Raw genomic sequence first — 14,348 nt, 5'->3', positions numbered from 1 at the left:
ACTTTTTCTACATATGAATGTTCCAAGGTTAGCAATCTCTCTCTCTCTCTCTCTCTCTCTCTCTCTCACACACACACACACACACACACACACACACCTGACACTTCGGGCCACATCCTTCGTTGTCACTGGTGATCCTTGCGAATTTTGATGAGTACTTTTGCTACATATGAATGTTCCAAGGTTAGCAATCTCTCTCTCTCTCTCTCTCTCTCTCTCTCTCTCTCTCTCTCTCTCTCTCTCTCTCTCTCTCTCTCTCTCTCTCTTCTGCAACCCTAACAACAAGCGCCCCGACTCTTTCTTTTGCTCCTAGTCGGCCTCCCAAGGGCGAGGGGAAGCCCTGGGGGAGAGCCCCCTACACCCAAGCTTCGCCCCTTCCCCATCTTCTTCCAATCCATACCCAAACTCGCCTCTAGCCCCCTAGCTCGCGGCTGCTCAAACCTCGGCTCCAACCCGACTTCAGCTCGTTGCAAACTTTGGCTTCAACTTCAACCGCAGCTTAATCGAAAAATTACACCCTGTTCACCAAACAAACAGGAGTCCCTTCCCACGGTGCAAGTAGTAGGCAGGGAATCCGACCTACTCAAACCTACAAATCAGACAGGGGGCTTCTTCTTCAAGCAACGATGCAACGCTGCGGATCTATCTCCCCAATCAAACGAACGCGACTCTTCGTGCCCACCCCACGTGTGGATCCGATGGATCGTCTTCAAGCTCAAATTCGAGAGCTCAAGGACGAGAATGTAGAGCCCAAGGCTGTATTCTGTGTACATAAGAGACCGCTAGTGGAAAGCATCTCTATAAAACTGAGTACAAAAAAACCCTCGAGATGCTAGATATAGCCTATCTCGTAGGATCTTTAGGACAGAAAAAAACCAAAGGTGGATGTGGAAGAATCCACCAAAGGCAACTCCTCAAGCTGCAGTATGAGAGTGCGTAGGATGAACCACTGTGGTGGGGAGTAATGCCACTGAATGTGACCCCTGACAAACCTGGAAAACATTTGGGAGTGAGCCCTTCGTTGATAAAAACAAGCCTGCCTTCCCCGGCTTCCTCCACCAGAATGTACACAATAAAAGACGGTGTAGCACTAAGAACGTCGGGACAACAAGCTTGCCACACGTTCCATAATGTAATGGCAACTAGCATGCAAAACACCTCATATCGGAACACAGAATCATCATCCTGCGCATCCCCACTGTGTATCATGCTCAAGGTAATTATGAGATACCCTAAGGCTATCAGCATAAAAATCTGATATGTGGCAGCACCCTCAAAAAACAAAATCTGATATGTGAGAGCACCCTCAAAAACCAATGTCTGCCACGACAATGCATCAACCATTAGACTACTCCCCACATAAGAAAGCCAAACTCCACCCCTGCTATAGAAACAAGTAGTGCCAGAGCTCTCCAAACAAGAAGTGATGTGATGGATCTGCAAAGGCAGTGGCTGGAAGTCTCTACAATCCAACCAGAATTGATGGGTCATGCGAAACAAGGTTTTGCCATACATTCAGGCAATCTGACTTACACCACAGATGAGATCTTGACTGTCACAAACTGCTGACGTGTCAAAGCCTTGAATAAGAGAGCCAACCTGCACATGCCGGCCGAGGGGCCTAAACCCTAAGAAGAACAAGTAACAGAAGAAGAAGTCCTACCAACTTATGGGGACCCCGTCCGACAGGGCCCCAATTGACATAAAGGATTAAAATAAAGTAGGACTCTCACACACATACAAAAGAGACTTGCGCAAATTGATGACGTGGTAGATTTTTGAAAATTGCACCATGCATGACCAGTCACTTAGATTAGATGCATATCCTCCAGTTGCACGCAGCATGATCATCAGCATTCCCATAAAAATTCATCAAGGGAATTTTCCAGTGTATTAAACCTATTTTCCGATTTTTCACATTTTTCACTTATTTATTGACTTTTGTTGGGAACTAGGTAGGCAATTTTGCTAAGACAATATATAAGCAAACCAAAGCTAGCACTTTCTGGCAGAAGAGGCAGCAGGAGCATTGCTCAACAGGCCACTTCTCAAGCAAGACCAACCCATTCAACCTGGCGTTTCCTAGCCCTAAAGGCCAGCGTTTTCAGCGTAAGGACCAGCCTGGCGTTTTGGAGGATCACCAATCAGCCAACGATTCTAGCCAAGTGCCCAGTTCATCTAGCGTTTGGGGATTTCAGCCCATCCTTGCCGGCATCACAGATTCAGCCCTACACTTGGCGTTTTTGAACAGCCTCAGCCAACATTTTTGGGACAATAACCTCAACATTTTTGATAGCCCTCATCAACGTTTTGCACCAGCACTTCAGCACCAGTAGCATAGCGTTTTTTCAGCAGTTTTCCAGCACCATACTACAGCGTTTTTGCACCTGCAAATTCAGCACTTGAAACCTAGCAAGAGCAGCGTTTCTGGACAGCAGCAGAGCAGCGATTTGTATGACAACAGTCCAGCGTTTTCAGCCATAAGAAAAACAGTGTTTGTTGCACACGAAGGCACAGTAGCAGATAGCGTCGTCCTCATCGGCGTCGTCATCATAGCAGCATTCAGTTTTCAGCCATAGTCTCTTCATCGTCGGCACCACCATCGGCCTTGACCTCGAACCATTTAGATTTGCATCAGCATCTTGCACCAAATTGTGCAATTAATAGTAGACCACTCTCGCCATCGAGTGTCACAAACTGCTAACGTGTCAAAGCCTAAAGAATGGGGCCAACTTACATATGCCGGCCGAGAGGCCTAAACCCTAGCAGAAGCAGAAGCAACAGATAGAAGAAAGCAGCACATTTCCGTCGGATTGCTGACGTGGCAGATGTACGGATTTCCAAAAATCACGCTGGCTGATGACTCGGCATACTATACAGATTTCCGCGTTTTGCGTTGGCTGATGACGTGGCAAGCTGTACGGATTTCCGTAAATTACGCTGGCAGCTTTTGGCATTGCTTTTTGGACCAGAAGCTTTTGAGTTTTAAAAGCTTTTTATTGTAACTGCTTTTCAGGCCAAGGGCCTTTAAATATGAGGTGAAGGCTCATTCTCTTGCATGCTTCTTGGAGAAGGTGCAGAGTCTGGAGTACCGGCTTGTACCGTATTGATGCAATATAAAGAAATACCGAAAGGGGCGCCAAGGTTTGGGGCCAATACTCTCTGGGGTGGAATTCCGCCACTCCGTGTCGCGTGTCGTCTCTCTCTTTCAGTTCAGTTGCTAAAAGTCTCTCTGGGGTGGAATTCCGCCACTCCGTGTCGCATGTCGTCTCTCTCTTTCAGTTCAGCTGCTATTGAAGTGCTAAAAGTCTGTTCAGTCTGTTCTTTTCTATTGGCACGTGGTGCCCGTCTTGTGACATCGAGAGTGGGGTCCTTGGAGGAGGGTTTGACAACGTCTTGGTGTCATATTCTCTTCTCTCTCCATCTCTCAGTCTCAGCACCTTCATTTACAGTGTTTATCCACTTTGTTTGTGATCACTTGCACTCTCTCATTAAAGCACGGAAGGCTCTCCCTTCCCTAAGAACAAGGAACCTTGAGCACAGTTCAGAGCACTATCTTGAGCAAAGTTCAAGATTCACTTCCGTTACACCTTACATTGTTATCAGAGCTTTGGCAGTGTTCTGTATCACTCAAGGAAAGAACCACAAGAATTTTTTTGCTTGTTGTGGTCGCACGAGCCCAAGTTCGCTTGGGCGTTTCGATTCCTAATCGTGTTTTTGAAGAGTGACATGAATCCCAAGAAAGAAGGGCTTGTCCAGCCTCCCCTTGTGCCTCTTTTCACTCATTGAGAGCGGACCGTGCACTTAGCGGCCGGCCAATCGATGTGACCTTGGTGTGAGTGCAAGGCCGCCAAGGGGTGCGCCCGTGGAAAAGAGCAAAACTCGGGTGAAGGGAAGATCCTTCTCTAGCACAAATTGCAAGCGAAAGAAGAACCTCAAGAACTCAAGAACCTCAAGACCCCAAGACCCTCAAGAACCCAAGACCCACAAGAACTTAAGAACCAAGAACACAGTGTATAGTCATTACCCGAAGCGGAATAGATACTTCGCATGGAGGTGGTCAGCATGGGAGTGGTGCAGAAGAGTTTTCCCCACCATGAGGTTTTCCCGACCCTCCCCCTTCCCCATCTACGCCACGGATATAACCAAATCCTATGGAGGCATTGGTCAAGTCGATGATGGAGATGATGGCAAAACAACAAGAAACGAATCGCGTTGTGATGGCACAACTAGAAAGAAAAGCAGAATGACAAGAAGCCTTGGAGCGTGAGCGTGATCAAGCGCGCTTGGCGGCTAAAGAAAGACAGGCAGAGCGTGCAGCCAAGCGTAAATGACACATGCAAGAGTTGGTACGACATGTTCTAGCCTCGAAGTCCGAGCCAACCAAAGATGTTGGCAGTTCATCAAGTGGCGCAAGCCGACATTCGGACTCCAACAACCCAGTCACAAAGAAGATCCAGTTCAGTAAGTATGATGGTAAGATAGATGCTACGGTTATTCATTCTTGGTTGCATCAATTTAATGCTTATTTTGTGACAACTAACAAGACAGGAAATAGCAAGGTTTTGACGACAGCTATGTGCCTTGCCGGTGATGCCATCAATTGGTACCACGCATGGCAAGAGGCACAGTTAGCCACGCACCTAGAGGAAGCCAACGATTTCACGCCCCTTTCCTTCAATTGGGCCGATTTCCAAGACAAGCTCAAGGCGCGGTTTATGCCACCTCAGTACCTCACACGATTGAAGGATGATTGGCACAGTCTCAAGCAAAATGGTATGCCAGTTATGTCTTTCTCTAATTGTGTTTTGCAGCTAGCCACCCAATTACGCAAGTCGGATGATGAGCGCAAAGAGACATTCCTTTATGGATTGGACGAGTATATCAAGTATGATGTCGAGGTGCTCGATCTAATCGATCTCAACAAGGCGGTAGCGATTACTCTCACACAGGAGATGAAGCACAACAAGAGAAAGCCTAAGGAAACTAAGACTTCGACAAGTATCTCTCAGACCTCGCAGTACCCTCAGAACAGTAAGAATGGTAAGAATGGTAAGAACGGTAACTCTTCTAACCAATCTTCCAATAGTCACTAAAAAAAAAACTCTTCTAATGAACCTAAGGGTAAGGCTAACATAATTGCTAAACCTAAGCTCACTCCATATGAAAAGGTAGCACAAGGAATTCTAGGAGGATACATCACGTCCGGAAGAGCAAAGCACTTATTCTAAGGAAGATCGTTGTTTTCATTGTCACATTAAGGGTCACATAAAAAGAACATGTCCTAATCTTAACTCTAATGAATCTAAAGAATCCACAGAACCCACTTTCTCTGTCAACGCAATAAATGAGAACACGAGTGTGCCCCAAGTTTCTCATGACCCTCCCATTAATGAGTCTCTCATTAAATGTTATGGTCATATGACGGGGCATCGCTCCCGGTATGGACTCTCTCATCACGAAGGAGTGCCTTGACATGTTGTTTACAATTCAACAAGCTGCTTTCTTTAGAAAATTTTTGGTCTCTCCTCTCTCAGGATGTGATATGATTTTGGGCATTCGATGGTTTCGTGAGCATAACCCTCTCATTGATTGGGCGGAAAATACGTTCACTTTCAATGCCAAAAGTGACTCTCCCATTGTCATTCGTGGAGAGCAAGTTGTTCATTCTTCATCTCTCATTTCTAATGTGCAGGCGAAGATTGAACGGATTCTAGACAAGGAGACTCTTTCAGTCTCTTCTTTGCAGGATTTTCATGATAATGATGAGCATGATGATTTGAATGACAATGACAAGCATGATGATCACGATGTGATTTCTCACAAGCATGATGATTTGTATGATCAAGACATGATTGTTCACAAGGATGATAGTTTAGTTGATGCTTTTTCTAGCGAAGCTAATCTCGTTGCAGATTCGATCAATCACGAAGAATCGATCTTGGCTTTCGAGTCGAGGTCCACAGCACCTCCCCAAGCAGAATCCATTAAACAAGACGAACCGATCTTGGCTCTCGAGGCTAGGTCCAAAGAACCCCCACAAGAAGTACTATGTGTTCGCATGATTAGTAAGCACGCATTGTTCAAGTGTTTTATTCGTGGTCGTTTCCTGTATTTTAGTCAGCGTTTTTATGTGATCCCTTTTCCTAGGCATGGCATATTGTACGTTGAGCACGTTTCACTCATGAATGAGCACGGATGTATGCGGATTATTCATGAAAAGCTGAAAAGTATGCATTCAAGGAAGTCACATTCCATGTCTCTTCCTTGGCGCGACACAGTTGTAGAAAGAGCACAAGAAAGTATGAGCACCAAGCATGGGCATTTCCGTTGTGAATTGCCACAGTTGATTGATTTAGATCAGAAAGACAAGATTCGATCTCAATGTTTGCGTGTGTGTGGTAAACGGTTTGGCACTCTCTCTATTTGTTCATCTACATTACATGCACAGTCTTTGAGGCAGACGAGATCTTTCCCAGTCACTTTACATGAAATGGATATGTTCATGTTTTTGTGTTGGAAGTGGTTTCAGGAATGTTCAGCCTTGGAGATTCTTGAAGAAGGTGGACTTACGTCCATAAACAAAGTGGAAGCATTGAAGCAGTCTCCGATGACTTTGTGTCGCTTTCAGCATGGCCCAAAGAAGCAAGCATTGCAGACCTTTATGAAGCTCAAGTATCACGCGACCCACACATCAGAGTGGGCCGGCGAAGAGTCCTTTCCAGGATTCCAGACCCTGTTGGCGATCTCCCTCGATGCTATAAAGTACGGTATCAGTACCTCACTTTGAAAAGGAGGGGATGGCATGTGACACGTCCAACCCTATGTGTCCGTGGACAAGCTACAGCATGACCAGGGTTCAGTTCAATCAGTCAAGTCTAGATTAGGAAGTGATCTAGCACTTTTATGAGTCTGTTCGCAGACCGTGCATGACCAGTCACTTAGATTAGATGCATATCCTCCGATTGCACAAAGCATGATTATCAGCATTCCCATTCACAATCCATCAAGGGAATTTTCCAGTGCATTAACCCTTTTTCCCCTATTTTTGACATTTTTCACTTATTTATCGAGTGACCTGTTGGGAACTAGGTAGGGCAATTTTGCTAAGATAATATATAAGCAAACCAAAGCTAGCACTTTCTGGCAGAAGAGGCAGCAGGAGCATTGCGCAACAGGCCACTTCTTAAGCAAGACAAACCCATTCAACCTGGCGTTTCCTAGCCCTAAAGGCCAGCGTTTTCCCCCTAAGGACCAGCCTGGCGTTTTGGAGGATCACCAATCTGCCAACGATTCTAGCAAAGTACCCAGTTCATCCAGCATTTGGGGATTTCAGCCCATCCTCGCCAGCATCACAGATTCAGCCCTACACTTGGGGTTTTTGAACAGCCTCAGCCAGCATTTTTGGGACAATAACCTCAGCGTTTTTGACAGCCCTGATTAGCGTTTTGCACCAGCACTTCAGCACCAGTAGCATAGCATTTTTTCAGCACCATACTACAGCGTTTTTGCACCTGCAAATTCAGCACTTGAAACCTAGCAAGAGCAGCGTTTCTGGACAGCAGCAGAGCAGCGATTTGTGTGACAACAGTCCAACGTTTTCTGTCACAAGACGGGCACCACGTGCCAATAGAAAAGAACATACTGAACAAACTTTTAGCACTTCAATAACAACTGAGCTGAAAGAGAGAGACGACACGCGACACGGAGTGGCAGAATTCCACCCCAGAGAGTATTGGCCCCAAACCTTGGCGCCCCTTTCGGTATTTCTTTATATTGCATCAACAGAGTACAAACCGGTACTTCAAACTCTACACCTTCTCCATGAATCATGCCAGAGAATGAGCCCTAACATCATATTTAAAGTTTACAGTAAAATGCTTTCAAACTCAAAAGCATCTGCTCCAAAAGCAAAGCCAAGAAGCTGCCAGTACAATTCATGGAAATCCGTACAGCCTGCCACGTCATCAGCCAGCACAAAACGCGGAAATCCGTACAGCCTGCCACATCATCATGCCAACGCAATTTTTGAAAATCTACCACGTCATCAGTTTTTTTGGGTGTGTGTGGATCGTGCTTTATTTTAATCTTTATGTCGCTTAGGGCCCCATCGAATGGGGTCCCCATAAGTTGGTAGGACTTCTTCTTCTATTACTTGTTCTTCTTAGGGTTTAGGCCCCTCGACCGGCATCTTGAAGTTGGCTCCCTTCTTCAGGGCTGACACGTCAACAGTTTGTTACATTTTCAGCCATAAGAAAAACAGCGTTTGTTGCACACGAAGGCACTGTAGCAGAAAGCGTCGACGTCATCGTCGTCGTCGTCATAGCAGCATTTAGTTTCCAGCCATAGTCTCGTCATCGTCGGCACCACAGTCGGGCTCGACCTCGAACCATTTAGATTTGCATCAGAGTCTTGTACCAGAGTGTGCAATCAATAGTAGACCACTCTCGCCATCGAGAGTGGGGCCCTTGGAGGAGGGTTTGACAACTTGCTGGTGTCGTATTCTCTTCTCTCTCTATCTCTCAGTCTCAGCACCTTCATTCACAGTTTCCACTTTGTTTGTGATCACTTGCACTCTCTCATTAAAGCACGAAAGGCTCTCCATTCCCTAAGCACAAGGAACCTTGAGCCACTTCGGAGCACTCATCTTGAGCAAAGTTCAACATTCACTTCCGTTGCACCTTACACTGTACGGATTTCCACATTTTGCGCTAGCTGATGACATGGCAGTTGTACGGATTTCCGTGATTTACGCAAACAGTTTTTTTGGCATTGCTTTTGGACTAAGAGCTTTTGAGTTTGCTTTTCATAGGCCAAGGGCCTTTAAATATGTGGTAAGGGCTCATTCTCTGGCATGCTTCTTGGAGAAGGTGCAGAGTCTGGAGTACCGGCTTGTACTGAGTTGATGCAATATAAAGAAATACCGAAAGGGGCGCCAAGGTTAAAGGCCAATACTCTCTGAGGTGGAACTCCGCCACTCCGTGTCGCGTGTGGTCTCTCTCTTTCAGTTCAGTAGTTATTTGAAGTGCTTAAAGTTGTTCAGTCTGTTCTTTTCTATTGGCACGTGGTGCCCATCTTGTGAAGTGGTATCAGAGCATCAGGCGTGTGCTTTTCTGAAAGCATACCGGTCCTATCAAAGAGCAAACAGAGCAAGATCGCACTTCCAAAGTTCATTGGAAATTTTGGCTACTCCCGCCCTTACTTCATTGCGCATCGGGCGCGCTCCCGTCTTCACCGCTCATGTCTTACAGGGCATAAGCCATAAAGATCACTTGCAAGAGAAGGATCCAAGGTTTGTTTTGAGTTGTTGTTTTTCTCAGAGACAGTACCATGCAAATGTTGATAGCTACCAAGCAGCATACTCCAAGTACTTGGCAAGCTTTTAAGAAAATTTTTGCCCCAAGTTATATGGTTTCTGACATCTTCCTTAGTAGTGCAACTTCTAGCAAAGTGGGGAATCTCGAAATCCTTGCCATGGAAACCCTAGCAGATTATAACTTGAAGTTTCTCGACATCTCCCAGTAGATGTCTCTTCACGAGCAGATGACCTTGGAGGTCCAGTGCGATTGCCATCTTGGGACTACCATCGCCGCCAAAGAAACATTGTTTCTCCAAGAGCTGATGGACCATACTGTGTTCGGCCACAACCCTATGGAATGAACCTAACCCTAATTTTTTGATGCGGGTTTCGGGATGGAAAGTCGGTCTACTTTTCGAGCTCGACTGATGTCGAGATTGCTTTTTAAGTTTGAAATCTGTTTGAGAACTTGTTTGGTGATTCTGTTTGGAATTTGTTTGAAATGGATGGTATCTGTTTTGAACCTGTCTTGGTGCCGATTTGAATTGTTTGACTCTGGTTTTAATATTGGTTTCAATGATTGGCGATTTTACTCTCGGCTGGAGAAGTGAGAAATACTGTTTTGGTATTGTTTGAACCTCGGAACAACGCAGGCCGATGCCTGGGGAGCATTCCGTTGTATGCTAGAAAACCTCCGAACGACGCCGGCCGATGCCTAGGGAGCGTTTGGTTGTATGCTTGAACCTCCAAGCGATGCAGACAGCGGCCTGGGGAGCGTTTGGTTGTACAGTCCTCTGAGCTCATGGCCCGGACCTTTTTAGGTTATTTGCGGGGGCAGTGACGAGGTAGTCGTTGAGTAGCTTCATACTGCAAACCGTTTGTCTCGAGGGAGTGCTCAACGGCGCTGTTTGTTGTGTCTTGTAACATGCATATGTAAGCATTTGTGTTGCATTGTGATGTGTCAACTATTCAATATTTCTAATTGGATGAGATTGCCTGGGTATGTAATTTTAGTGCATCAAGACACACGTGCAAGATCAGTACGGTATGGGTGTGATGGTTAATTTTACTACGCAAGAGTTCCGATCTGGGCGAAAGGAGAAGTTAACTCCTTGATCAAAAGGGTCGAGAGGAGAAGCTAACTCCTTAACAAAAAGAGAAAACTGATTGTCCCTCGGAATGACACTCGGAAATTTTTTTGAGCTAACTTGAATTGTCTTGCATATATGCTGTAATCGAGGACGATTACTCTCTTTCAAGGAGATGTCACAAACTGCTGACGTGTCAAAGCCTTGAAGAAGGGAGCCAACCTGCAGATGCCGGTCGATGGGCCTAAACCCTAACAAGAACAAGTAACAGAAGAAGAAGTCCTACCAACTTATGGGGACCCAGTCTGATGCGGCCCAAAGTGACATAAAGGATTAATATAAAGCAGGACTCTCTCACACACACAAAAGAGACTTGCACAAACAGATGACGTGGTAGATTTCCAAAAATTGCGTTGGCATGATGATGTGGCAGGCTATACAGATTTTCGCGTTTCGCGCTAGCTGATGACGTGGCAGTTGTACGGATTTCGCTGGCAGTTTTTTTGGCATTGCTTTTGGACCAGAGCTTTTGAGTTTGAAGGCTTTTCATGTAAACTGCTTTTCATATGCCAAGGGCCTTTAAATATGTGCTAAGGGCTCATTCTCTGGCATGCTTCCTAGAGAAGGTGCAGAATCTGGAGTACCGGCTTGTACTGAGTTGATGCAATATAAAGAAATACCGAAAGGGACGCCAAGGTTTGGGGCCAATACTCTCTAGGGTGGAATTCCGCCACTCCATGTTGCGTAAGGTCTCTCTCTTTCAGTTCAGTTGTTATTTGAAGTGCTTAAAGTTGTTAAGTCTATTCTTTTCTATTGGCACGTGGTGCCCGTCTTGTGACATTGACTCAGAGAACACAACAGACTTCTAATAATGAAAGTAGAAAGAGAAAGAGTTCCCAAGAAAAGAAAGACAAAGATTCACGGCCTTGGCTCACTCTCTGAGAGAGGGCCAACTACATCAAAGAGGGAAGTGTTTCGGATGCAGGGAACATGGGCATGTCTCCGCGAAGCACCCTAAAAAGGCACAACAAGGACAGAATGAAGACAGGCCAGAGAGTTAGAGAGCAGTTGAGGAACGTGGAAGAAAAGGCAAGATGAAAGCGTGACTGGTTCCAGATTGCATGGGTACTGACCTAAGCACGATTGATGAAAGTACAGAACTTTGCCGAGCTTGGGGCAAAGTAAGAGACCAAGAAGCCATAATTTTCTTTGATGGAGGAGCCAAGGCCAACTGCATTTCACCTTAATTGGCGGCACAGCTTGAGATTACACCCGATCAGATGGGACCACAAGCAGAGACAGTTCTAGCGGCACCCATTCGGGACATAGCCATTACACCTGTCATTGGCAGCATTGTTAGGGGTATTTGGGGTACAAGAACTTCTACATAATACCCTTGGAAGGTTGTGATGTCCTCCTTGGAGTCCCTTGATACCATAAGAACAACGCCGTGGTCGATTATCGGGCAAAGAAAGCGATATTGACAAATGAAAAGGGCCGAAAAATTGTACTTGATGTGAAATTGAAGGCGAGTTTGTCCCTATTGTACCGGCTTCGACCGTTTCGAAATTAATGAAATCCACTCTGTTTGTAGATCAGAATCGCTCCGAGACATGTCTATAAGATAGCCTTTCGGACAAGTTTCGGTTTATATGAATTTTTGGTGATACCTTTTCAACTTACCAATGCTCCAGTGACTTTCAACCGAATGATGGATAGGATTTTCCGAGAGCATCAATCTTTTGTGAGCACTTTCATTGATGATATTATAGTTTTCTCTAACGATGAAGCACAACATCAACAAACACTCAATTTTTCTTGCCAGAAATACACTTTCTAGGACACATCGTCTCAATAGCTGGAGTACAGATGGACCGGCGGTTCATTCGGAAGTTTACAGAGGTAGCTTCCCCTTTGCACATATTGACTTAGAAAGGAGTCCCTTTCTCGTGGAGACAATGTTGACTTTGCCAAACTTACAAAGCCATTCAAAGTATATTGTGATGCTTGTGGTCATAGTCTGGGAGCCAGAGCCACGTGATTGCCTATGAAAGACGATTGTTTTCAACGCCAGAATTGACAACACAAATTTATGAGAAAGAGCTATTGGCAGTGATCCATGCTCTTACTCAATGGCGACATTACCTATTCGAAGCGATTTCACGGTCTTTACTGATCATCAGAGTTTACGCTACTTGTCAGAAAAGCAAATGTGGTGAGCTAACATCTTGTCACAGTTTCACTTCCAGATTGTCCATGCTCAGGGACAGAAAAACTTGGGGGCATATGCATTATCTTGGAAGCCCCTAGTATTGGCTATTTCCGCAATTCATCATAGCAGCTTTGAGCACATGGTTGATCAGTACGCCACAGATCGGGGTTTTTCCAATGTATTCACTCGAATTCAGCATCGGGAGGTAGTAGCGGGATATTCCATAAGTGATGGCTACTTGATGAAGAAAACGATCTTGTGTGTCACACAACCGTTGAGGAAAAAGATTCTGACTAAGTGCCATTGTCCACCTTTACGGGTCACCGCGGCATCGACACCACCTTGAAAGGTGTGGCGCGTTACTTCTTTTGGCCAAGATTCAAGAAAGATGTGCACGACTTTATTTGCAGTTGTTTAGTATGCCAGGAAGTCAACTTTGATAGGCATAAGACACAGGGATTACTACAGCCTTTACCCATTCCCACCGCCCCTGGGAAAGTATTGCAATGGATTTTATTTTTGATCTCCCGAAGACACAGAGTGGGCATGATGCCATTTGGACTGTCATTGACAGATTTAGCAAGCAAGCTCACTTCATTCCAGTGAAGAAAACAGCCAAGCCGGATCATTTAGCGAGACTGTTCATTGCACAGATTTTCACACTACATAGCATGCCTGAGACAATAGTCTCCGACAGAGATCCTCGATTCACGAGTTTGTTTTGGAGGGCTATTTGGGAGAACATTCGCACACGGTTGCAGTTCTCGTCATGATTCCACCCGCAGATAGATCGGCAATCTGAGATTGCAAATTCAGTTGTTCTCAATTTATTAAAGTCTTACATCTCTTATTAGAAGATTCAATGGGAAATTGTTTTGCCTTTTGTGGAATTTGCCTACAATAACACGGTTCACTCTTCGACGGGGAAGGCGCCATTTGTGATAATGGAAGGTGCTCCGAAGATTCCACCCTTCCTTCACACTAAAGACAAGACTTTTGAAGCCAACCATTACACAAGGGACTTGGACACTCCTTTTGCCAAGGTCCAGGAGGCTTTAGCGAAATCTGAAGAACAACATAAGAAGGCAGCAGATCAACATCGACAAGTTTTGAAATTAAAGTAAGACGATTGGGTGCTCTTATGTTTTGAGGAGGCACGCCTAAGAAAAGGAAAGGGAAAGGAGCGGCTTTTTCCAAACCTTAGCATGAGGTATTATGGCCCTTTCCAAATAAAAGAAAAGATAAATGATGTCTCCTCTTGACTCAAGCTGCCCGATACTTGGAAGATTCACAATGCATTTCATATGAGTCTATTGAAGCCTTTTTAAGGTGATGTGTCAGTTGATGGAGCGCCTGATGAGTAACCCGAAGTGGAGGAAAGCGAGGAGATACTCCTTCCAAAACAGATTTTGGCACACAAAGAAAGAAAGATGAAAGGTAAAGTGATTTGGCATTTCTTGGTTAATTTAAGGACTATCCTCCATTGGATGCGAAGTGGATGGAGGAGGAGGACCTAGCAGATACTCCTTAGATTTTGGAACTTTACCTTGAAGCATTCGGTTCAGCATAGTCTACTCCGATAGAACTCCGAAATCAACAAGGGTGATTCTAGTGTAGCGGGTTTGCACAAGCGGGGAGTTACTCCCCTCCTTTATCAACAGATTACCCCGATTTTTTGATAAGGTCACTGACGTCCCCTTTGGGTTTCACGGATACTAATGGGCTGACCAGTATTCTGCTGTATGGCTTT

The 14,348-nt window shown here is 45.3% G+C and overlaps 1 protein-coding gene across 1 annotated transcript; it reads right to left on the bottom strand.

Moving 5' to 3' along the window:
- Positions 1 to 843: 843 nt before the first annotated feature.
- LOC147462257 (uncharacterized) lies at positions 844 to 1,344 on the bottom strand. The gene has a single exon (XM_086503018.1). The coding sequence runs from the start codon at positions 1,342 to 1,344 to the stop codon at positions 844 to 846; it is 501 nt and encodes a 166-aa protein (XP_086359144.1).
- Positions 1,345 to 14,348: the final 13,004 nt, after the last annotated feature.

This window comes from Adiantum capillus-veneris, chromosome 3 (genome assembly GCF_014529385.1).
Source record: "Adiantum capillus-veneris isolate H3 chromosome 3, ASM1452938v2, whole genome shotgun sequence".
Taxonomy (NCBI): domain Eukaryota; kingdom Viridiplantae; phylum Streptophyta; class Polypodiopsida; order Polypodiales; family Pteridaceae; genus Adiantum; species Adiantum capillus-veneris.
This window is presented reverse-complemented; position numbering and strand designations above follow the sequence as displayed.